This window comes from Hordeum vulgare, chromosome 2H, assembly GCF_904849725.1.
Source record: "Hordeum vulgare subsp. vulgare chromosome 2H, MorexV3_pseudomolecules_assembly, whole genome shotgun sequence".
Classification (NCBI taxonomy): domain Eukaryota; kingdom Viridiplantae; phylum Streptophyta; class Magnoliopsida; order Poales; family Poaceae; genus Hordeum; species Hordeum vulgare.
In genome coordinates, this window is record NC_058519.1 from 204337044 (window position 1) to 204363840 (window position 26797).

At 43.6% G+C, this 26797-nt stretch overlaps 1 protein-coding gene across 2 annotated transcripts; it reads right to left on the reverse strand.

The window, feature by feature from the left end:
* Positions 1-1610: 1610 nt before the first annotated feature.
* Positions 1611-5082, reverse strand: LOC123425851. Of its 2 annotated transcripts, XM_045109594.1 has the most exons (6): positions 4817-4891; positions 4670-4689; positions 3885-3909; positions 3180-3267; positions 2548-2812; positions 1611-2087 (listed from the first exon to the last, which is right to left on the reverse strand). In XM_045109594.1, the coding sequence occupies exons 2-6, from the start codon at positions 4683-4685 to the stop codon at positions 2008-2010; spliced, it is 474 nt and encodes a 157-aa protein (XP_044965529.1). In that variant the 5' UTR covers positions 4686-4689; positions 4817-4891; the 3' UTR covers positions 1611-2007. The 2 variants fall into 2 exon arrangements, with proteins under 2 accessions (XP_044965529.1, XP_044965528.1); XM_045109593.1 differs by lacking the exon at positions 4670-4689 and having other exon boundaries at positions 4817-5082.
* Between the last annotated feature and the right edge of the window lie 21715 nt (positions 5083-26797).

Sequence of the window (26797 nt, forward strand, 5' to 3'; positions counted from 1 at the left end):
ACTACCTATACGCCACGGCACGACCACCACCTGCACCTGCTACTGCTGCTGCTCGAGACAGAGAACGAACCGAAGGAACCGACGCACTACCTCGAATCTTGGCCGAACCGGGAGGAAGAAGGAAGGGGGAGGTTGATCCTCACCTTGAGGAAGGAGGGAGAGCCCGATCGGCGGAGAGGGCGATGGAGAGGAACACGAACGCGACGAAGAAGCTCCCGAACTGCAGAACCGAAGAAGAGGAGGTAGACCTCCGGGTCCGCGGTGAAGACGAGCTCGTGCTCGTCGGTGAGGGCGCTCTCCGGTGCTCCTAACGCCGGGAATGGGTTGTGGGACGCACCACCGATCTCCTGGACATGGCGGCCTCGCTGGACGACGATGAAGGCGGCGTAGACGGCGGCGAACCTCCCCTTCTCTCTCTGCTTACAGACTACAGAGAATCTCACCAGGGGAGGAAGGGAGAGATGGAGGGGGAGAAGAGAGGTGGCGGCGGCAGGAGAGGGAGAGAGGGAACCCTAGCGAGAGGAGGAGGGCACGGACGCCAAAGTTATAGGGGGGACCTCGATGTCCGAGCTCATGGCGTCGCGCGTCTCTCTCTGGAGCCTGACGGAAAGCAGCGCGTTGGGAGAACGGCGTCAGGAAGGAGGCGGTAAGTCGTGGGACTGGGCTCTGCTACGCGAGAGAGAGGGAGGTGGGCCGACAAGTGAGAGAGAGAGCCCACCTTGGCTGTACTTAAAAGAAAAGATAGACCCAGTGCTTTTCTTTTACAGAAATAACAGAAAAGAGAGAAATAACACAGGGTTTTCTATAGGAGATAAAAACAAAATAAAAATGCCCCTGGTCATAAGGAATTATGACCTATTTGAATAAAATAGAAAAGAAATATTTGGAGCAATTTGATTAAATGCAAAATAGCAATTTATTTACTGTTTTGGATTTATTTGCACCTTAAAACTAAGATACAAAACAACAAAAACACATCTTGACATCCTCCACAAAGTACACTAAATCATGGGCAGTTTTGGATCAAGGTTGGGGCAAGTAAATATTTTACTAGGGAAAAAAAATAAAGAAAGGGGTTTGTAGTCAAAGGGTTTTGCAAAGTTCCAACACCACAACATCACTTCCACTCTCACCACAACACAAATGCAAGCACATCACAAGGACTCACAAGAACCCACATCACCACTACCATCATGCAATCACAAAGACATAAAGATGCATGAAAGAGATGACATGACAAGGTGGACCCACATGCAATAGGTTCCAAATATGGCAAGGTTTACATCTGGGGCACTACAAACTCTCCCACACTACAAAGAAGATCTCGCCCTCGAGATCTAAGACTGAAAGAAATCGAGAAATTCGGAACGGAGGTGATCCTCGCGTTCCCACGAGTAAGGGTGTGTATCATTTGAGTACGTTGCTTGTGTTGATGTATGTGGTGTACGTGCGTCACGTGCAGTGTAACCATGGAGGCAAAACTATAATAATTAAGTGTATGTCAAATAGAACAATATTATAGTTCAAACTCTTTTAAGCTACTTAACAAAACAATACCGACAAATAGAGACCACTTTTGTGTTCTACACAGAAAACCTCTAACAAAACACTGAAAAGAAGTGACATGTATTCATCCAAGTGTTATACTAACAAATACGACACATAAGATGGCGGCTTCGCACCTCCAAGATAGAAGATCACTTTACCCTGCCGATTATCCATATTACAGCACATTAATGTGACACCCCCCGCAATGAAGAACATCAAGTTGCACTATGGATGAATCGCAATGAAATCAAAATCCACATCAAGCCAAAAGCAGAAGGCCATCGAGAAAGACTGCGGCGGCGGAGTCCCGAGTAGCTCTGTTCTATCTCTTCTCCTTGTAAATCCACTCTCTGGGCAGCATACAACACTGACTCTGACTGGTCTCTCTCGGCGTGCTTGCCCTTTCCCTTGTCCAGACGAACCCTTCGCACGGCTTGTTGGATCCGCCGCTCGTTCTCTTTAAGGATCTCTTCCATGTTTACCCCGGGAGGCATCAATGGTCCTGAGTACTGGATTCGGTTCTTCCTTGTGCCATTCACCTGAATGAATATATAGGCGAGAAATTATGAGCATAACTGACTGAAGATAATATATAGACGGGAAATTATCAGCACATTATTTGCCGAACATCCGCTCTGAAGTCTAGACCCAATAAGAACCAACCAGAAATGCTAACATATAGATTTTTTGGAATTTATTGAAACTGATCCCGGCTCTTAAGGGCTAGGTCATGCTTTGCATTGCTCTCTATAAATGTTAGGAATTAAAACCAACTGGAGCTAATTAGAACAATTAAGTAACTCGCCCCTGTAGGCTCCTTATCTGCCACCACTTCATCCTTCCGATGGGAAGATGACGGTCTTTCTTGGAATTGATGTGATTGCGACCATTTGGGTTTGTCAGACTCGTCACCAGCAGCGAGTTGACTGTACCTTGAACTCGACCGATGCTCTCTTAAATACTGTTTCCTGGCACTGTCCCCAAGGTTAGACAGCTTACCAGTATTGCCTTGATGCCCAGTTGCAGTAGATGGGTTAGACATCTCGGCAGCAGCAATCTGAGAGGTGTAGAATCTTTGGGCATTTGGATCTGTGCCACTTGATCGACCCAAAGTGGAGGATGAACGACCATCATTAATCAAAGGAACACGGTGAGCATGACCATTGTCTACTACCAGAGGATCCATTGGAAAGCCGGTAACAGCATCCTCCTCTGGAGTAAACTTGTTACTACTGCTTTCAGGATTAACCGGAACTCGCCGTTGCTGCAAAGCCATGAAAAAAAGAGAGATTTGAGTAATATGAAACAGTGAACTGTTTATATTTAACAGCATGGCATCAAAATTAGTTGTCATATTCAGTATAGTTGCCTCTGGAGCTGGAAACAATGTGTGTGCACTACAATAAAACAATTGTATAAATTAAGTTCCACACAAATAGAGAAGCAATTGCATTGCATCACGATAATGGATCATGCATATAATGCATTCACCGAACTGCTAGCATCAGCTATTGAATGGCATGTTTCAAAGCTCAAAAGTGCAGACTGTGGCACCAGAAAAAAAATCCCTCAGGAGACCCTTGGTATGACAATTATCAGACTATACTAAGATCGGATTAATTCTGCAATACCTGTGATTCGTTAGTGCCATTTTGTGCTGCAAGTTGCTTCTTGCGTCCAGTTTCAGATTCATGTCCTTTGGCTACAGCTGCTCTTTGCCTGTGGACCAAAACGCATATAATTAGTTAAATACAGAAATGCCAATGATAAAACCCATCCGTTCAAAACTTCAAATTGCTTGATAAGTGTACTGGCCAGTAATCGCATTGACTGCTGGAGATAATTTGCTATAACAATGCTAAAGTATCATTCCAGATTATTACTATGTCGACCTAATCAGGTTTCAAGCCATTTCTATTGTTGTTGTATGCAAACTGTACTCACAAGTAAAAATGTTAAATAGACTTGTCTGAAACCATTCAGAGCCAATGGAGACCAGACAGACACAAGCAACATACTATGTTTAAGTGACTTCTCTCAAGCAAATATATATGACTCGCATGAGATTGGCTACAGATTAAAGAAAATAAAATAGCTACTCGGTGCTACGGATTGCCGCAAGACGTAGTCAAATTTTGGTTTGGCTACACTGAGTATTGCAAAATAGCCACAACTTCTTCGGCCAATGCTGAATCCCTGCTAATGTTGCTTGCTACAAAGACACGTGAGTCACTTGATTTATACAGTAGTTGGATGCAACGTTTTCATCACCAATTCATGTATGCATATCCATGAACTTATCAATCGCCACAGAGAAAGCACCAAAACCCACGCACCCGATACATGTAGCTTGAGGGCCACCTGCAACAAAATAATAACAATTCCATGAGTATCTCTAAACTCCTGAATGCAGTCAGAAATATAGCAATGGTTAAACTATCTCAAATCCCATAACAGAGAATTGGGGACACAAACTGCTGGTCTGGCACACCGACTCGACTACATGATTACTACGACTGCCCTTCAACTTGCCCTAGTAGAACCAAATACTTTTAGAGTGAGTGAGGTTACTCCCTTTCTTACATCCGAAAGGAAATGCTGGCCTGGCCTATCCACCGGCCAATCTAAAATATCGCTAATTCTCATCCACAGTTGTTACAAAAAAACATACCTTTTGCAGAGCCTGCCAGGACATGACCATTCAAAGGTTCCAAACCCCCTGCTCAGAGATGCGCTGCGGAGAGCAATCATCGAGAGAGTTATTTCAGGTTACCGTGACTACCTGAAGGAGCAACCAGAACTAGCTGAATAGCTTAGCTGCGGAAGCATTAGTCCCGAGGTTTTAGAGGAGATGCTGGGAGAACTATTTGAAGGATGAAACCTATTTGAGGCATCGGCCAGAGTCACTCGACAAACAAGAGATCAGAGTTATGTTTCATCTTTGTAACTGGAATTATTTCTTTCCTGTTGAAGTCAAGTTGTATACTGAATTCCGCTGGTTGCTTAAGCGTCGGATACTACATCAACTGGTCACATTCTCTGTGTGTGATTTATTTGATGTCCTGACTGTATGCCGAATACTCATGAATGGAAGAATATTTTTTTGTCACATTGCATTTACCTTCTCTACGACACATTCAGCTGCAGAGAAAATCAAACAGATTTACATCTTCAGACTACACAAGGGGGAAAATATGTTTCTATAGATGAATTGTATCCTCTCACGAATCTGACGAGAAATGAAACCGAAACAGAGCTTGCTCTGTACCTGTAGACGAGTCTGGGGGCGAAGCATGTGCGGGATAGGTTTGGGGATGAGGTCCGGCGGCGCGTGAATGACGGGGCCCAACCGGATCCAAGCATATCCAGGCACAGGGGATCCATTCCCGGCGGCCGTGGGGCACGAGCCGGCGGTGGTCCACTGCGGCGACATCCCACGGGGCTTCAGCCATGCTCCTGCAGAGAAAAGAATGAAGAGATGGAGATGCGTCAGAGAGAGAGAGAGCATGGGAGTGAAAACGGGATGAAGGAGAAGAGAAGGGCGCCGGCATGACCTGCTCACATATATCTGTAGTCTACAAATCTAAACATACCATTTATTGGTGCTAACCTTAGCATACGGTAAGTTCATCATCTCACATATTCCAAGCAAAGTCTACAAATCCACAGCCCATGCTCAAGGCACTTTTAACTGCACACTGTTAACACAATTCATTATTATTCTAATATAGCCGTGAACATCCCGAATATATAACATGTGACCATACGGCAGTGCACTTCTCACAGGATGTACCCAAAAAAAGGGTGATGGTTGAGGAATATGGCAGTAGAGCAACTGAAGGCATAGTGCGCCTAATGCCCAAATCACCTTCACATCCATGAGTTACTCTCGGGAAAAGGTTACATCGTACCATGTCCATAACCCGAGGTTTCGTGAATGCGACACCATTTCTGATTCTACAGTATGTTGTGACATCATAGCATGGATCAAGAAACCCTGACGTCTCTGCCCCTCAAACAGAAAAAAACAAAGAAGAGCGTGGAATTGCTGCCGTTGGAGCATTTCAACGAACACCTAGCAGGTGCCCGCGAATCCCACACCTAGACATGCATTTGACCGAAGCGACAACAAGAATCACAACGCAGGAGGCAGGGGAGGGAGAGTCGGGTGACTAACTTGGCGATGGTGTAGTCCTCGAGGTGCTTCTCGCTGCTGCCGACCCGGTCCATTGCTCGCTTGCGGCGGGGCCCGCTGTCGTGACGCGGCGGCGGATCGGCCTGCGTACGACCGGGCGACGGACGGAGGAGGAGTGCTGGGGGTATGAAGGACCGAGGTGGCCGGATCTCGGAGGCGGGGCGGCCGCGGCCGCGGCGGAGGGTGGAGGGAGAAGGGTGCTCTTGCAAAGAAAAGAACGAAGAGAGGGAGATGCGTGAGAGAGAGAGAGAGAGCAGGGGAGTGAAAACGGGAGGAAGGAGAATAGAAGGGCGCCCGCATGACCTGGTCGCTGCTCCTGGCCGACGTAGTCACAAGGCCGCCGGACCACGCAGCCGCCGATTGGATCTGGCTCCTCGCCTCAGAAAACATATAGGGTCTTAATCATAAAGTGAAACGTTTTCCTCACTAACGAAAGGACTGCAGGTTTATTAACAGAAAACGGAAGGATCTTTTTGCAAAAATGCCATGACGGACGACCAAAAACCGTATTTGCTTTATTATTAGGGAGAGATTAGGTATGGTACACGTAAAATATGAACCCTACTTAAAATATAAATATGCATGGATAGTCAAATATCCTTTTGACATACCCATCACATCTTCTTGTTGATCATCCACCAAAGTCCACATCTTCGAATTAACCTCAAGATTTACAACATCGTGGACCAAGTAAAGCGCTTCATCACGACATGTCAAACACAGAGACATAAGACCTTCAACACACTATCGGCAACAACTTGCGGAGTCAAAGCATCCATACACGTACGTGTCTACCATCCGGGCGGACGGCCCGGTCATGAAATTTTGACTAAGACAACATGTCCCGACGTGTCCGCCACGTAGGACTAACACTAGGGCCCCGCACGAAAACACCGACGGCCCGAAGTTTGTCTCCGTCGTTAGACCGATGTCGTCGCGTGGCACCGCTCCGGAGGGCGTGTAGTCCCTAGCCTGGCTATTTAAGCCGACCGCCGACACTGAAACCCTACCACCCCTCCCTCACATTTTCCTCCTCCCGTTCTGTCGTAGCCGCCAATTTCCACTCCGCGTCCACCCTTGTCGTCCCTAGCTCGGCTATTTAAGCCATGCAAGCGCGTGGAGCACGAATCGATGGGGGGGCTACTTCCGAATCGAGTGGATCCGAAGGAGTTGGGGAAGGAGGAGGAGCTGGCGAAGGATGTGCCATCCTCGATTCGATTCGCTCGGAGTCGGATGTGCAGACCAGACGGCGTCGTCGGCAGGGGATGGAGGTGAAACAGACCGCGAAGGAGGCCGAGATGCTCGCCTACCTGGATGAGGTGGAGGAAGAGGAGGAACCGAAGCCCTCCTACGCACCCCTCTACCCGGCACCGACGTCGTGGACATCTCCGACGACGATAACTAGGACAATGCATATGATTTTACTAGTACAAATGCCCGTGCGTTGTACCGGGCTAGAAAAAATGCAGAACCTATTTATTTTGCCATTAAATATTAAATGTAAATTATTATGTTAAATGTAAGACAACTATTTTTGGACGGAAGGAGTTTCTTTTAAAGTTTTAAAATATAATGTAATGCTTACATAAAAATTGGATTACTTTTTTAATAATTATTATCATTTTTATTGAGTGGTAATAATGTTTTGTTTTTTGATGGCTAATAGCATTTTTGTGTACAACATATTTTCAAAAAATAAATTAAACAATATATATTTTAAATTGTTTTTTGCATAACTTGCTAAGCTCTTGCGAGTGAGCTGCTTTGAGCGTAGACACCAAGCCTCCGCACGAGACACAAAGCGCGTCCTTGGGAGCACTTTCCTCATCTTCTTTTAAAAAAACATTCTCCTCATCTTCTTCCCGAAGAAAAAAAGTTGTCCTTATCTCTTCACTTTGTTCCCGTCACTCCCCCCGATTCCAATGGTGGCCACCCCCTCCCTTCCATTCCTTGTGGAGTTGAGCTCTCGATATACCTCCAATGTAGGTCGCCCCTTGCCGTTCATCCCCTCCGCTGGCGCGAGGCCACATGACTTATGAATTTGGCATGCTTTCTTTCGAATGTCGGGTTCTCACAACGATATCAACATGCTTCAACAATCTCGAGTGTTGAAAAGCACATATTCACGGTTCATTATCTACGACACATTATTTACGATTCTGATAGACCGCAGTTAGGAGCTGGAACATCAAGCTTAAAGATCAGGAGAAAACAGAGCAACAGAAGCTTATTCATACGACCTTCCTTAGCTAAAACATAGACAACTTTGTTCGTCGAAGGACGCACCCAACAAACCTTGGACTCCGCGAAGTCCTCAAGTTATTTGTCATTACATGCCACTTCTTATATTCACTTCCAATGAACGTCGGTTTAAAATAAATGCTTTACTAAAAGATTAAAAAGACAGTGAGTATTTTTTTTTGAAAATTTTTAAATTCATTTTTTTAAATGAAACAACTTTTAAGAATTTTGACCGGTTTTTAAAAGGCATGAATATATATAAATGTGTACTTATTATAAAACTAATTTTACTACATTTAGTTTTTTAGATATATAAGTTTGTTGTTTGGTTGGAAATCATTATTCTTGTATTTTTCATTATTTGGGCTTGACCCAAATAAACCACTTGACATAAACACTTTACGTACACAGAGAGCACTTCGGTATTACAAAGAAGGAGTGTCTATATTACAATCGACTGAAATTGAATTGGCCTTCAATAAAATATGCCAACCAGTGCATTTAACCACATTTTGGTATTAAAAAAAGGGAGTGTCTATATTACAATCAACTGAAATTGAAATGGCCTTCAATCAAATATGCCAACCAGTGCATTCAACCAATGCAATCATATGAGCGCTTCCGCATTTAAATATGCCGACTACTCTGTTGCAATAACAAATAGTTATAATCGATGGTCATTGGATATTATTTTTTATATAATCAATGCTAGCATGCTGCACGCCTTGTGCCAGTCTGCCATGTTTGCTTATTTTGCTGCCTGTAGTTTTTGTTGACTAATAACAGTGCACGTGCAACACACGTATAATCAAATAATATGGGATGAAAACAATGGACTATAAAGCTAGCCAAGATTTTACTTGTAAGCCTAACGTTGTAATTCGCGTTACACACATATGTATTGTATCGTCAGTTTCTGTCCCATCTTATGTCAAAACTTCAGTTGAGTCAGCTTGGCTAGCATGTTGTATATCGTTCTCCTTTCCGGTCAAATGAGTTGTTGTTTAGTTGTTGTCTCCCTCGGTTGCTGTTTTGTTGTCTCGGCAAGATAGGCTAACCCAGAGTTTACCTGTAATCGAGCCTCATGTATGTTGTAATGCATGTGGAAATGGAACCGACGACATACATGTGTTGTCCAGTTGCAGCTTGCGAGAAAGGAAACGTGCAGGTTAACTGGCACAAATTAAGTGCGGCATAACATCTGCGCCCAGCGTCCACGTAAAAGTCAGAGCAGTCTTATATTCTTTCTTTTTTTGCATGGAGAGCGGTCTTATAATCGCAGCTTGTACGTGCAATAGATAGCGGCGTTTATGTACGTTCTGCGCCGTATGACTCGGCCCTGCAATGTAATGAAGGTTGCGCGCAACAGCCTTTTTATATGTTGTGCTCCAGCTGACCGGCTTAGTACGGGCGAGCACAACCACGCATACACAAACACAACGAACGCTAGCATGCACCGCTGTTGCTGAACCCTCGCAGAAAGATAGTATTACTTTCATCCCTATCTAACAAACCTAAGACGAGAATTTTGGGTCGAAGGAAGTATGTTCATACGACACAAACTGGCTTACCGATATAAAAAGTTTATGCTTCGTAAGGATATATCTGATGCCCATTCGTTGCATATTGATACGAATTGGCAATCCAGTCGTCAAACAAAAGTAGTTTCCGCATGATGAGGACATGCTTTATAAGAATCTACTATTCGATTCCTCAATCCGCCATTGGTAAGTCCCAGGACATGCATGGTTAGAACTAATAAAAGCAATATAATTAAATTAAAAGCAATATAAAAGTAATAGTGGCACCTCATTTCAGAATAAAATTAAATTAAAATGTGTGAAAAGGCATGTCTGAATAACAGAATACATAAGCATGTTGAATTATTTCTGCAACATGGAGAAAAGCATCACTTGCTGTTCTGCAGCGTTTGCTGGAAGAGAGTACACGACACGAGCATAAATTCCAACCAGGAGGCAGCAGTAGCGCTGACACGAAAGCAACTGAGGAAACTGTAAGTGCATCTAGTGCCCCTTAGTGATTTTGGTGGTTTGAAGACTTATAGGTTAAGTATCTAATGTGTTCTTGAGTGTACACAGGATCTATAAGTCACTGAGGAGTTTGAAATATTCGATGAATATCGACCCCTAAAAATGTATATCTTCGGTTGAAGAAATTGGTCTGAAGCTGAAGATTTGAATCGCGAAGAATTTGCGATGAAATTGATATTCCTCATGAAGATATTGAAATTGAGGAATTCGGTGTGTCCTGAAAAAATCATTCTGAAGACTTTGAAGCATGAAGATTTACTCTTTCTCTTTTGTTTTCTTCACACTATGAGTAATAGGAACACAGTACTGTTAAAGGGGGTCGAGGTAACACATTGGAATGGATTTCCTCATGATGCTCAACCCAAGCCTAATCCTACCAAAAGCCTCAAGTGAGGAATATGAGTGACATGAGGACTCTCACAGTTGAGGGTCCCGACCGTTCCGATAGCCACGCCACATCATTGGTCTTATCCACACCAACAGTCATATTAGTTAAGGGCATCAATGTCAAATCATGCCGGGATGATCCCAGGCTATAAATAGCTGCCCCCACAACCATTAGCTGGTTGGCTGCTCTGTTAGAAACTGACACTTGTCATAAGAGCAACCCAAACTCCTCAAAGCCTTCGAGAATAATTCATCAGTGAGGAAATACCCCAAACACCAAACCACAAACCGAGAACCTAGTGATTGAGCATCACTGAAGAAGTTGTTCCTGTGTGGGACTGAAGCCTTTTACCTTTGAGGACCGTGCATCCTCCAGACGGTTAGGCGTCATGGTCTAGAGCAATCCAGCAGTCAATTGTGGATCGCCGGGTGACCGAGTTTGTGAGGGTTTGGAAGTCTGCCCTGAAGACTTACCACGAGTGTTGGGCGAGGACTGTGTGTTCTTAGTTCAAGGAGAATACGGTAGGGACTGTGTGTCCCGGGACTGTGTGTCTTTTGGTTTCAATACCAAGCCGCTCCAAACCAGATGTACAACTGTCCCAGCAGTTGGAACTGGGCCATCAACTACTGTCTTCGCTCTGAAACGGGTTCTAATTCCTCAACTCTTTATATTCCTGAGATTATGTGTTGATGATTTTCATTGTCACTGTTTGAAGAACTTGCTGAAGACTTTCTCTGAAATTCCTCAACCCCAAATTCTTCACGCAAGTTAATCCTCATCTGTTTTCTGCGTGCGTGCTTATTGTGCAATATGTTTTCGCATTCTTCATACTGAAAAACGGTTGTAGTGAAACTTTACACTCCTGATCCTTTACTGTTTCCGCTGTAAGTTAGTCATCAGTGAGGAATTTCCTCAAAAGGAATTTCCTCAGTGATGAAATTCTAAAAATCTCCTATTCACCCCCCCTCTAGTCGATATAACGCACTTTCAATTGGTATCAGAGCAAGGTACTCCCTTGTTCTGTGTGATTTTGGTTTAACCACCTGGAGTTTTAGTTATGTGGACTGCAGGCATGATCAAGGTTACTGCAGCATGTCCTACTTTCGAATTAAAGAACTTTCCCTTCTAGAAGACCAAGATGCAGATGCATCTACAAGCTATTGACGATGATCTCTGGTATATTGTGGAACATGGCGTCCCCATCATCTCTGTTAGTGTCTCTGCTGCTGATGTGAATAAATTCAAGCAACTTGATTCTCAAGCGAAGAATATCATCTATGGCCATCTGAGCCCAGGCCAGTTTGGAAGAGTGAGTGCTTTGGGCTCAGCGACACTTATCTGGGAAAGACTGTCCAAAGTAAATGAAGGAGTATCAACCCAGCGTGATTCTCGTGTTGATGTTCTTCGCAATCTCTTCAATCGCTTCAAGAGGTTCGACAATGAAAGCTGCCAAGATACCTTTGATCGCCTCACTGACATATCAAATGAACTGCAAGCACTGGGAGCTCGAGACATTACTGATCACGAAGTTGTGAAGAAACTGCTAAGATCTTTGGATTCTTCATTCGATACTTTAGTTCTGATGATTCAAGAAAGACCAGACTACAAGATGCTTGATCCAGCTGATATACTCGAAAGACTCAATACTCAAGAATTCCAGCAAGAAGAAAAGAAAGATCTATATGGACCAAGCTATTCTAGACCACGTGCACTGAAGGCTAGAGCAATTTCCTCATCTGAAGAAGAAGACTCGGATGATATCATTGGTGATCCTGAAGAATTTGGACAGGAGCTTGCAATGCTCGTGAGGAAATTCCAGAGGTTTACACGACGTGGCTAGTTCGGTAAATCTTCAAGAAGAGATATGAGGAAATCAGAATCTTCATCTGAGGACTACAAGAAAAGAACCTGCCACAAATGCAAGAAATCAGGTCACTACATTGCTGATTGTCCCCGTTGGGGAAAGGAATCAAAGAAGAAGAAATACAAGGATGACAGTTCTGATTATTCGAAGAAGAAGAAGAAATCTTCAAAATCCTCATCTTCAAAGCCCTCATCGCACAAGAAGACTAGTTTCAGAAAGGCTCGGGCACTTATTGGCAAGGAAATGGATTCCGAGGCAGAATCAGAGGAATGTGATGAAGAGGAGGGTTCTGATGAAGACTCAGAATCCGGACAGGCCAGTCTTGCACTTGCAACCACTTTCGTCAGCAAGTCAATCTTCAACCTTGAAGAAGATGATAACACCATCCACACTGATGACTATGCTGATGGCTTCGCTCCAACCTATTGCTTCATGGCAAAAGGTTCGAAGGTACTGTATGATGCTTCCTCCTCTGATTCAAGTGACCGTGAACCTGATGATTATAAAAAACCCAGTTACAGTAAACTTGCTATCATTGCCACTAAACAAGAAACTGCCCTGGAAAAGCTTCACAAACTGCTAGATAGAAGTGATGATCTATTGAATGATGAAATGAATCTTACCCAAATCCCCACTGAAGATGTGAAAAGTCTTCAGTCTAGATTTGATAATCTTCAATATCGTTATGATACACTCCTCGCTGATCATGAGAAACTTTCCTATGAATTTCTTCAAAGGAAGCTTGATCTAGAGAAGCCAAGGATTTCTCATGATGATCTTCGTATGGAAAATGATTCATTACTAGCTCAACAGATCAGCGATGCTCAAGCTGAATTCATTCCTCCATGTCTTAAATGCATTGAACGCAAAACTGCTAATTCTTCACCAGAATCATCAAATGCTGCAATTGCTACAAATTCTTCAACTGCTCGTGTAGTGTCAAATTCCTCACTTGAGGAAAACACAAATGTCACTGATGAAAATGCAGGGCTGAAGGAATTGTATGTGACAGGCATATACAAAAGCCTCAAAGGACATCAAACCCTTTGTGATGTGTCAAAAAGCAGATCTTGAACAGGAACCCGAGGAAAGAAGGAATTGCCTTTGAGAGGAAATTGAATGATGATGGATCTTATTGGAAACCTGAGAAGTATCCCAAAACCTCATGGGTTGCTGCTACTGGGCCTCCTTTTGATCCATCCAATCTAATTGGCTTTTTATGTGAATTATCCTATTCCTCAGGTGAGTCATTTGACTCCAACTATAAACTGTTCAAAAATCAATCTGGTGAAGTATTTGCTCGATATGTTGGAACTAACTGCTGGAATGGCCCTCCCTTGAGGAAAATCTGGGTTCCCAAAAGTTGTCTTGAAAATCTTCAGGTGAATGTCCTCATCACACCACCGATGAAGAATCTGAACCTCGGATCAAATTTATCAGGAGGACCAAAGTCTTCAAGAGGATAAATATCCTCAACTGATCAAAACTATGCTCGTACCCGTGCTAATACTTCTAACATGCAGGGAAACTACAAGGAATATGAATATGAGCGTTATTCTTCAAATCATTATGTTCATAAATCCTCAAACCAGTTCTCTGGACATTCATATGAGTACTTTAACCCCCTACTGCTAAGAGAAGTGCATTAGCTTCAATGCAACCTTTATCATATGGTGCTCGCAGGATGATGAATGCTTTACCACCCCTTCAGATGTGGGTGGTGAAGAAATTGAACTAATCACTTCTCCAGGTAAGGTCTCCAGATGAAAATCATCATTTGAAGAAGTTGTTGGAGACCTGAGGAAATACTTGATAGGACGCAAGCTAATATTGATGAAATAGTGAAAGTGTGTTATATCGACTAGAGGGGGGTGAATAGGAGATTTTTAGAATTTCATCACTGAGGAAATTCCTTTTGAGGAAATTCCTCACTGATGACTAACTTACAGCGGAAACAGTTAAGGATCAGTTGTGCAATTGTTCACAACAGCAGTATTACAGAGTGAAGATTATGAAAACAAATTGCACAACAAGCAGGCACGCAGAATACAGATGATGATTTACTCAAGTGAAGAATTTGGGGTTGAGGAAATTCAGAGAGAGTCTTCAGCAAATTCTTCAAACAGTCACAGTGAAAGTCATCAACACATAATACAGAGAATGTAAAGAGTTGAGGAATTAGAACCCGATTCTTGGTGAAGACTGTTGTTGATGACCCAGTTCCAACTGCTGTGACAGTTGTACATCTGGTTTGGAGCGGCTTGGTATTTAAACCAAAGGACACCCAGTCCCGGGACACACAGTCCCTACCATATTCTCCTTGAGCTAAGGACACACAGTCCTCGCCCAACACTCGTGGTAAGTCTTCAGGGCAGACTTCCAAACCCTCACAAACTCGGTCACCCGGCGATACACAATTGACTGCTGGATTGCTCTAGACCATGACGCCTAACCGTCTGGAGGATGCACAGTCCTCAAAGGTAAAAGGCTTCAGTCCCACACAGGAACAACTTCTTCAGTGATGCTCAATCACTAGGTTTGGTTTGTGGTTTCGGTGGGTGGTGTATTTCCTCACTAATGATTTACTCTCGAAAGCTCTGAGGAATTGGGTTGCTCTTATGACAAGTGTCAGTTTCTAACGGAGCAGCCAACCAGCTAGTGGTTGTGGGGGGCGGCTATTTATAGCCTGGGAGCATCCCGACATGATTTGACATTAATGCCCTTAAATAATATGACCGTTGGAGTGGATAAGATCAGTGACTTGGCGTGGCTTATCGAAACGGTCGGGACTCTCAACTGTGAGAGTCCTCATGTTACTCATATTCCTCACTTGAGGCTTTTGGTAGGATTTGGCTTGGGTTGAGCATCATGAGGAAATCCATTCCATAGTGTTACTTTGACCCCCTTTAACACTACGGTGTTCCTATTCATCAAATGCGAAGAAAGTAAAACAGAAAATGAAAATCTTCACGCTTCAATTTCTTCAGAACGATTTTCTTCAGGAACCACCGATCTTCTCAATATCAATATCTTCATGAGGAATATCCATTTCATCGCAAATTCTTCGCGATTCATTTCTTCAGCTTCAGACCAATTTCTTCAACTGAAGACATATATTTTTAGGGGTCGATATTCTTCAAATATCTCAAACTTCTCAATGACTTATAGATCCTGTGTACACTTAAAAACACATTAGATACTTAACCTATAAGTCTTCAAACCACCAAAATCACTAAGGGGCACTAGATGCACGTACAATCTCCCCCTTTTTGGTGGTTGATGACAATTAGGTTAAGTCTTCAACAGGGATCAAAAATATGAAGTGTAAATGCTCATTTGAGGAATTTGAAAACAAGATTCACAGAGACTCCCTCTGAAGATGTGCATACCTTGAGGATTTTGCTTTTATAGCATATGCACATTGATGATTTATATCATGGAGATCTCCCCCTGAATCTTGTAAATCATGCATACATATAACATATCATATGAAGAGAATGAGGATGCATGATGGCAAATGGTATCTGACGAATTTCAGCATGCGTGCATTAAAACTTGAGGAATAAGCATGCGAAGAAAAACGTTCAAAAGCGTCAGAGTACCATCGGGCTTAAGTTACAACTCATTACATAAAAACTTTAGAAGAGCCAAGAGTTTGTAACTTAAATATAGTTCATAAGCCCCAAAAATAAATCCCGTGTGAAGACTAACTCTCAAGTTTCTCCCCCTTTGTCATCAAGGGACAAAAAGGGACAAACTGAGGACTAACGCCCGTGAAGACTTCATTGCTTGGCAGTTGATGAAGATCCTTGGCGCTTCTTGGGTGTAGTCTTCTTCCTTGGGCCTGTCGCGGTGTCAAGTTGTTCCTCATCAGATTCGGCGGTGCGGAAGGACGAGAAGGAGCTGTCTTCAAGATCTGGCACTGGAATGGGCCTGAACTTCTTCTTGGGAGGCCACGACCAGTCAAAGTCCTGCTCAAAGTTCAATTCTTCAAGCTCAGTCTGGGTCTTCATATGTGCAAGGGTAGCCCAGGTGCGATCAAAAACCTCATGCAGATAGTGATGATTAAGCTTCACACTGTTCTGTGTCTCAGTGAGGGTTTTCACAATGGCACCAAACTGGCGTTTGACCCATTTGTGGTTGTGATCCACCTTCTCATGAAGACTGAGAAGAAGTTCTCTGGTGGTTAGCACGCGAGGAGGAACTGGGCTTGGGGGACGAGTCTCAGTGTCGTCCCATGAGGAATATGCATCTGGTTCTTTGAACTGGCCATCAAGGGGCCTGCTTCCTTCATCAATCACAGACTTTCCTTTTCCCTCAATGGGCTCGAAAGTCTTCTTGTTGACCCGGATAGGAGGCATATAACCAACATGGTTCTGGAAATCTGCGTGAAAGTTGATGCCTGTCCTTGTCCTGAGGAATCTCATGATCCATGGTGCATAGATTTTGTGATCATAGGGGCACATTGCATTTTCAGCCAAGGTCCTCAAGAAGAAATCATGGATATTCATGGGGATACCGTGAATGATGTTGAAGAGGATGTTCTTCATGAGGCCGACGACATCTTCGTCATCATCATGGCCTTTGATTGGCGCTAGCACACTGCAGAGAAAGCGGTAGACAGACCGTGGTGTGTACTTTAGCTCATGGACGAGGAATGTGGTTCTTGAGGGTTTTCCTGCAGCCAAAGGCTTCATGAGGACTTCCATCATTCCATTTGGCAGCTCACGCTCACCATAAAGCTTCACTGCCCCTTCTGAAGGAATTGGTACGGGCAGTTCTCTGAGGAGTTCAGACGCTGGAGCCTTGTAGTGAGTATTTTGGGTCATCCAGTCGAACACCCAAGTGTTGATGTCATCAGCATTGCCCGAGATGTGCAGAGTTGAATAGAACTGAAGAATTAGCTCACTATTCCAATCTGATATGTCGGAGCACATAGGGAGCAAACCTGCATCACGTAGTACACTGAGGACTGGTTCCATGCAGGGAATTTCTTCAAGGTCAGCATGAGGAATGTGCCTGTGCTGGAATATCTTGTTGCGGCCACAGAGCACAGAAGCATAGTAGTTCATCTGCGTTCTTGTCCAAAACTTCAGATGCCGCATTTGAGGCTTGTCATAAGGATTCTCTCTGATGAAATACATGCGTTCCTCAAAGAAATTTTCTTTCTGAAACTTTGGCCTCTTCGAGAATGGCAGGCACTGAACTGGATTGAGATTTTGCTGAGGAATGGGAGGGGAAACAACCATGGCAGATTCTGGGTTGAGGACAATGAACTCATTGTCAAGAGCGGGAACATTTTCTTCAGCAATTTCCTCAGGATGAGGAATTTTTTGTTCTAGCTGAGCATCAGGCTGAGGAATTTCTTCATCCTTCTCAGCTTGAGGAGTTTGATCAGCTTGTTCAGTGGGAGGAGCCTGCTCAGACTGGACATTTTCTTCAGCTTGATTTTCATCAGCTGACTTTGTGGTAGAAGCAGATTCATCAGCTGCTGCAGCTGAGGCTTCAGTAGTCTCTTTCTGAGGAATATGAGGTTCAGGACTGTCGTCAATCTGTATTTCCTCATCAGTATGCTCCTCAGAGGCAGCATCCTTCATTTCCTCATCTGCCCTCGTAGTGTGGTCACCAACGACGACCATTTCAAATGAGGGTGCAACATTAAGAGGCACCGGGTCCAGTGGGGCAGATTCTTCAATTTCCTTGAGGCGTTTTGCCTCAATCTTTTCTTCTGCTGAGGAAGCTTTTCTCTTCTTCGCTTCCTTCTCAGCAGCCCTTGTCTTTTTCGCGTCTGATGCAGACGGGATTAACTTCTTCACCTTTGAAGTTTTTGGGGAAGGTGTTTTCTTAACAGATTCTTCAGCTGGCAGTGAGGAACCAGCTGGAACATAGTCATCAGCCTGCTTTGGTGAAGCAGCTGGATCGGTAGCAGTTTCATCAGGAGCGGTCTCAGTGATGATTTCTTCAATGGCCGGCTCATCAGCACGGCGCTCTTGGTATTGTTCCTCAGCTTGAGGAATTTCCTCCTCAACAGGAGATGCATCTTTTGGCTGTTCAACCAGGGGTTGAGGAGTTGGTGCTGGTGGGGGGTGACGTCTGTTGTAGTCATCAACAGCACTAGTGGCTAGCTTGATGAAATTGCTTTTGATGCTTGTTCGATCTGACAGTTTCTCACACTTGTCAGTCAAGACTTGCAGCTCTGCCTGGGTGGACACCAATGCTTCAGGCGTCAGTTTGAGAACATTTTGCTTGAGGAATTTCTCCTTTCTGGCCTTTGCAATCTTTGCCTGCTTGGCCTTCTGTTCCTTCCACTTGGCTTCGTTTATGAAAGTAGCCACCATGTGGCTGACACCAGGAGGAAGTTTCAAATCATCAATGGGTGTGTTTGGGTCTTCATACCACACATTGATGAAATCGAGGAGGACCTTGGGGTCCATCGCGAGAGGAATAGCACTGCCTGATGCTTGTGCTACCCTTTCTTGTTTGTTCCTGATGATGGCTTCCAGAGTTTCATCATCATATTCTTCACTTCCCTCTGATGCAGACGGGACTGTGATGATTTTGCTTGGGCTGGGCAGAGGTGCAGGTTCAGTAGTTGCCAAAGTCTTCACATGGGGTGTTGAAGACTTTGTCTCCGAGCTAGTTGCAGCTGGGAGTGAGGAGCTGGAGCTGGCAGTCGTAGTCTTCACGACTTTCTTCTGTACTGGCTTTGGAGGTGGAGCTGAGGACTTTGGTGTAGATGCGATTGGTGCTGAGGGTTTTGGCGCTGATGGTTTTGGTGTGGACGGTTTTGGAACCGAGGGTTTTGGAGCTGAGGGTTTGGTGACTGAAGCCTGTGCAAACTTTTCTTGGGGTTTTGAAGCTTTTGCCTTTGCTGGCACAGACTTTGGTTGAGGAATCTCGGAGCCTGAGGTTTCTGCTGCTGAGGAATGAGCAGCACCGGATGCAGCAGCTGAAGATTCATGAAATTTCTTCACTGCTGTTTCTGCTTTCTTCTTGAGCTTGGCCAGATGCCTTTCTTTTTCCTCTGGGTAGTCATCAAGTGTCATGAGACTTGAGGGATGAGCAACTTGATGATCCTCAAGTGGGGCCCTTCTGCCAGGAGGCTTCAAAGCGAATTTCTTCGCATATTTTGGAGTCACAAACCTGTACTCCTTCCACTCCTTTGCCCATCTGCGTTCAATTTTCTGCAGCCTAATCTTTCTTTTAGGCATAGTCTCAGGTTCATCATCAGGCGCGCAGTAGTCCAGGTATATGTCATCAGGAATGTCCACAGCTGTGTTCTGCTCCAGTTTCTTTCCTCCCCTCTGTTTCCTTTCTTCCTCCATTTTCTTCAGACGAGGAATTATCTGAGTATTTTGAACTCTTGAGGATTCTGATGAGCCTTGAAGAGTTTCTTCCAGAAATGCTGCAAATGAGTTAATGTGATGAGAACCGAGAGATTCATCAGCTGACATGTGTGTACCTGTGAACAGAGTATAGTTGCGAGGAATTTGGAGAGGTCATATGCGTTCTTAGATTTGAAGAAAAAGGAAAAGTTTGACAGTTTGAGGAATATAACCAGTGGTTGAGGAATTTGCTTAAGCATTCTGTTCTTGGGTTCCAGAGTTGTACAGATCCGAAAATTCGCACAATTGAGGAATCTCGTGAAAATCTTAGATGCTTAGCTAGTTCATCAATGATTGTGGTGATGGATAGTGTTTGAGGAATCATGTGCGCATCGTATCTTGAAGAAAAACAGATTTCACAAGGGAGAGGTAAATTTTTAGATCTAATCTGTTGTAAAAATGGGATATAATTACCGTGGAAGGTGCGAACGAAGAACACAAAAAGGTGGTGTTGGAGAGGTTCTTCGGTCAAGTGTCCAATGCACCCTAACTTGGCAGCAGAGGACGCCTACGGCTGCGGCGAACGTAGATGTTCCGACTCCGGCGTGATCCTGGCGGCGAGAAGGTTGAGGCAGTGAAGCTCTTCCTTGCTGGCGACAAGACTACCAGCGGTGGCGCTAGGGTTCGGAGTGCTATGGCAGGAGAGCGATGAGGCGAAGAAGATGATACCGAGGGAGTTAAGGACATATTTATAGCCCGAAAGTTACTGTTTGGCGCGAAAGTTTCGGACCGAATAGCCCTTGCCTCTACGTCTCCGCAGGACACGTGTAGCTCCCGTACGATGCGGTGGAGATAGTGGAGATCGTGGCTATCCAATCGTGGGAAGTGGGGTTTCCGTTACTGTTCCTTTGAAGAAAACAATTTTTCGAAGATTTGAGGATTTTCGTTACAAAATCATCAGCTGACAAGGATGCAGTGAGGATTTTGAACAAAGTTTCAAGTAGAACGCATATGAAGAATTGAATAGACTGGATAAGTATAGCATAGAGGGAAAAAGGGTCCGATCACATTCACTTAGCAGAAACATCAACTTGAAGAATTAGCAATAAGTGAATGTTGTTGAGGACTAGAAATCACAGTCTACCTAGGCAAATGAAAGTCATCAAGTGTTTTTGAAGATTTTGCAATAGATCATCACAATTAAGAACAGCTGTTTTGATGAAAAATGCATTGTGAGGAATTTGATCATTTGAAGAAAATCAACTTGAGGAATTTCACATTGGGCGGTGGCGTTGCCCACCATATAAGAATGTTGATTACAGACGCCGCGTACAATTGTCGTAGGGCCCTGAGAATCAATTTCTTCGTTAATTTCTTCACATTCAGAGTGATTTTCTTCATTGGTTGAAGAAAATCATTTCATCATGTGTTGCACATCTAAGTCATCAACTTTGCATAAGTGTTAGGATGTGTGCATGTTTTTACAAAACATTTGAAGACTCTAAGATATTTAGCTCACACCGCAACTTGCAAAACCTTTTCTCATCCAAGGGATTAGTGAAGACATCAGCCAGTTGATCATCAGTCTTCACATGGTCGATGAGGATATTGCCCTTGAGGACATGGTCACGAAGAAAATGATGACGAATTTGGATGTGCTTGGTCTTCGAGTGCTGTACTGGGTTGTAGGCAATCTTGATAGCACTCTCATTGTCACAGTAGAGAGGCACATTCTTTATGTTGATGCCGTAGTCCTTGAGGGTTTGCTTCATCCATAGTAATTGAGCACAGCAAGAACCAGCAGCAATGTACTCAGCTTCGGCAGTGGAGAGTGATACGCAGTTCTGCTTCTTTGAGGACCAGCAAACCAGTGATCTTCCGAGGAAATGGCATGTGCCAGATGTTGACTTGCGATCCACACGGTCACCAGCATAGTCTGAATCAGAATACCCTACCAGATGAAGATTGGAGCCCTTGGGATACCATAATCCTAGTGTTGGTGTGTGAGCTAAGTATCGAAGAATATGTTTCACAGCCTTATGGTGTGATTCCTTCGGTTTTTCTTGAAAACGTGCACACATGCAAACACTAAGCATTATGTCTGGCCTAGATGCACATAGATACAATAAAGAACCAATCATAGAATGGTATACCTGCAGATCGAAATCTTTACCATTTTCATCAGTGCAGAGGTGACCGTTGGTAGGCATTTGAGTCTTGGCACCTTTGCATTCATGCATGTCGAATTTCCTCAGAACATCCTTGAGGTATTTCTCCTGTGATATGAAGATTCCATTGTTTTGTTGACGAATTTGAAGACCTAAGAAGAATTTCAGCTCCCCCATCATAGACATCTGATATTCTTCACTCATCATATAGGCAAATTCATCACTGTATCTTTTGTCAGTACAGCCAAATATGATATCATCAACATAAATTTGACATACAAACAGTTCATTATCATAAGATTTTGTGAAAAGAGTTGGATCGAGTGAACCAGGTTTGAAGCCTTTCTTCATGAGGAATTCCTTCAATGTATCATACCATGCCCGAGGGGCTTGCTTGAGGCCATACAGAGCCTTTTTGAGTCTGAAGACTTTGTCTGGATTCTATGGATCCTCAAAACCTGGGGGCTGAGCAACATATACTTCTTCCTCAAGCTTACCATTGAGGAATGCACTTTTCACATCCATTTGATATAAGATGATGTTATGATGATTAGCATAAGCAAGTAGAATTCGAATAGCTTCAAGTCTAGCAACAGGTGCAAAAGTTTCATCGAAATCTATTCCTTCTACCTGGGTGTAGCCTTGGGCTACAAGTCATGCCTTGTTCCTCACCACTTGACCGTCCTCATCTTGCTTGTTTCGGAAAATCCACTTGGTGCCGATGATGTTATGCTTGCGAGGATCGGGTCGTTTGACGAGCTCCCATACGTCATTCAGCTTGAATTGAAGAAGTTCGTCTTGCATGGCTTGGATCCACTCCGGTTCCAGAAAAGCCTCAGCTACTTTTGAGGGTTCTGTGATAGATACAAAAGAGAAATGCCCACAAAAGTTAACTAAGTGTGAAGCTTTTGAGCGAGTGAGAGGACCTGGCACGTTGATGTCATTGAGGATTTTGTCAAGTTCTACTTCATTTGCAATCCTCGGATGAGCTGGTTGAGGATTTTGTCTGGGCTGAGGAAGTGGTGTTGTTGCAATTTCCTCAGGAGCATCTTCTTGGTTTCTGTCAGCGATAGGGATTATTTCTTCTTCAATTTCCTCAGTGGGAACAATGTCTTCAGTAGGCTTAAGCTTTATCGCTTCCTCAGGGGACAGTTTATCTGGATCAGAAGGCAATTGCTCTCTTTGCGAGCCATTAGTTTCGTCGAACCGCACATCTACAGTCTCAACAACTTTGTTGTGATAGTTGTTGAAGACTTTGTACGTGTGCGAGTCCTTTCCATAACCGAGCATAAAACCTTCATGTGCCTTAGGTGCAAATTTTGAGCTATGGTGAGGATCTCTAATCCAGCATTTTGCACCGAAGACTTTGAAATAACTTACATTGGGTTTCTTCTCAGTGAGGAGTTCATATGAGGTTTTCTTGAGGAATTTGTGAAGATATACCCTGTTGATGATATGGCATGCAGTGTTGATTGCTTCAGGCCAGAAGCGACGAGGAGTGTGATATTCTTCAAGCATAGTTCTTGCCATTTCAACCAGAGTCCCGTTCTTCCTTTCGACGACACCATTCTGCTGAGGAGTATAAGGAGCAGATAATTCGTGAGTAATACCAAGTTCATCAAGATAATCATCAAGACCAGTGTTTTTGAACTCGGTTCCATTATCACTCCTAATATGTTTGATCTTGATGCCGAAGTTCGTCGAGGCCCTTGAAGAAAATCGTTTGAAGATTTCCTGCACTTCAGTTTTATACACTATGATATGCACCCAAGTGTATCTGGAATAATCATCAACTATGACAAAGCCATATAGAGATGCTGCATTGGTTAGTGTTGCATAGTGAGTAGGTCCAAACAAATCCATATGAAGCAATTCAAATGGACGGGTAGTGGTCATGATAGTTTTGGAGGGATGCTTGGATCTGGTCATTTTCCCAGATTCACAAGCACCGCAGAGATGATCCTTGAGGAATTTGACCGATTCGATGCCAATGACATGCTTCTTCCTTGCAAGTGTGTGCAAATTCCTCATGCCTGCATGACCTAGTCTTCTGTGCCACAGCCATCCTTCTGAGGTTTTTGCTAGTAAGCAAGTGGCTGGTTGAGGACCTGTAGAGAAGTCAACAATGTACAAATCCCCTCTTCTTACACCTTCCAAGACTTTGGATCTGTCAGATTCCATGATGACTACACATCTATATCTACCAAAGATAACAATCATATCAAGATCACAAAGCATCGAGACTGACATGAGGTTAAAACCAAGGGATTCAACAAGCATCACTTTGTCCATATGCCTATCCTTGGAAATAGCTACTTTGCCAAGTCCCAATACCTTGCTTTTACCTTTATCAGCATATGTGATTTGCTTCAGAGGTGAAGGAGTTAGTGGCATATTCATCAGTAGGCTTTTATCACCAGTCATGTGATGTGTGCAGCCACTATCGAGAACCCACTCAGTATTTTTGGGTTTGTCATCCTGCAGATGAATTAGTACAGCTTACCATCTCATATGCTTCAAGTTTGAAGAATATGATACTAATTTCATCAGTTTAGTAATTTCATCGTAACAAAAATGTAAGGACGTGTGAAATATTTCTATTTCATCAATCATTAGCTTGCGTCCTATCAAGCATTTCCTCAGGTCTCCAGCAAATTCTTCAGATGATGATTTTCATCTGGAGACCTGGCCTGCAGAAGTGATTAGTTTGATTTCTTCACCACCCACATCTGAAGGGGTGGCAAAGCGTTCAACATCCTGCGAGCACCATATGGGAAAGGTTGCATTGAAGCTAATGCAATTCTCTTAACAATAGGGGGGGGTTAAAGTACTCATATGAGTATGCAGAGAACTGGTTTGAGGATTTATGGACATAATGATTTGAGGAGTAGCGCTCATAATCATATTCCTTGTAGTTTCCCTGCATGTTAGACGCAGAAGCATGGGTACGAGCATAGTTTGGACCAGTTGAGGATTTTGATCCTCTTGAAGACTTTGGTCCTCCTGAGGATTTTGATCTGGGGTTCAGATTCTTCAGAGGTGATGTCATGAGGACATTCACTTGAAGATTTTCAAGACAACTTTTGGGAACCCAGATTTTCCTCAGAGGAGGGCCATTCCTGCAGTTAGTTCCAACATATCGAGCAAATACTTCACCAGATTGATTTTTGAACAGTTTATAGTTGGAATCAAATGACTCATCCGAGGAATAGGATAATTCACATGAGAAGCCAGTTAGATTAGATGGATCAAAAGGAGGCCCAATAGCACCAACCCATGAGGTTTTGGGATACTGCTTAGGTTTCCAATAAGATACATCAACATTCAATTTCCTCTCAAAGGCAATTCCTTCTTTCCTCGGGTTCCTATTCAAGATCTGCTTTTTGAGCACATCACAAAGGATTTGATGTCCTTTGAGGCTTTTGTACATGCCTGTCACGTACAATTCCTTCAACCCTGCATATTCATCAGTGACATTTGTGTTTTCCTCAAATGAGGAAATTGACACAACAGGTGTAGTTGAAGAATCTGTAGCAGTGGTAGCATTTGAAGATTCTGGTGAAGAATTAGCAGTTTCACGATCAATGCATTTAAGACATGGAGGAATAAATTCAACTTGACTAGCGCTGATCTGTTGAGCTAGTAATGAATCATTTTCCATATGAAGATCATCATAAGACATCCTCAACTTCTCAAGATCAAGCTTCCTTTGAAGAAATTCGTAGGAAAGCTTCTCATGATCAGTGAGGAGTGTATCATAACGATCCTGAAGAATATCAAATCTAGACTGAAGATTTTTCATGTCATCAGCGAGGATTTGATTAAGATTCATTTCTTCATTCAACAGATCATCACTTTTGTCTAGCAGTTTTTGAAGCTTTTCCAGAGCAGTTTGTTGTTTAGTGGCAATGATGGCAAGTTTACTGTAACTGGGTTTTTTGTAATCATCATGTTCACAGTCACTTGAATCAGAGGAGGAGGCATTATGTGATACCTTTGAACCTTTTGCCATGAAGCAATAGGTTGGAGCGAAGTCATCAGCATAGTCATCAGTATGGATGGTGCACTCATTTTCTTCAAGATTGAAGATTGACTTGCTGACGAAATTGGTTGCTAGTGCAAGACTAGCGTGTCCGGATTCTGAATCTTCTCCAGAGCCTTCTTCATCATCACATTCTTCTGATTCTGCCTCGGAATCCATTTCCTTGCCAATAAGTGCCCGAGCCTTTCTGAAGGTAGTCTTCTTGTGTGAAGAGGACTTTGATGATGAGGATTTTGAAGATTTCTTCTTTTTCTTTGAGTCATCAGAACTGTCATCCTTGTATTTATTTTTCTTTGATTCCTTTCCCCAGCGAGGACAATCAACAATGTAATGGCCTGATTTCTTGCACTTGTGACAGGTCCGTTTCTTGTAGTCCTCAGATGCGGATTCTGATTTCCTCATGTCTCTTCTTGATGATTTATCGAACTGTCCTCGTCGTGTAAATCTATGGAATTTCCTCACAAGCATTGCAAGCTCCTGTCCAAATTCTTCAGGGTCACAACTGCTGTCATCCGTTTCTTCTTCAGATGAGGAAATTGCTCTAGCCTTCAGTGCTCGTGGTCTGGAATAGCTTGGTCCATATAGATCTCTCTTTTCTTCTTGCTGGAATTCATGAGTATTTAGCCTTTCAAGAATATCAACTGGATCTAGCATCTTGTAGTCTGGTCTTTCTTGAATCATCAGAACTAGAGTCTCAAATGAGGAATCCAAGGATCTCAGCAGTTTCTTCACAACTTCGTGATCAGTGATGTCTCGAGCTCCCAGTGCTTGTAGTTCATTGGATATATCAGTGAGGCGATCAAAGGTGTCTTGGCAGCATTCATTGTCATGTCTCTTGAAGCGATTGAAGATATTGCGAAGAATATCAACACGAGAGTCACGCTGGGTTGATACTCCTTCATTTACCTTGCACAATCTCTCCCAGATCAGTGTTGCAGATCCCAAAGCACTTACTCTTCCAAACTGACCTGGGCT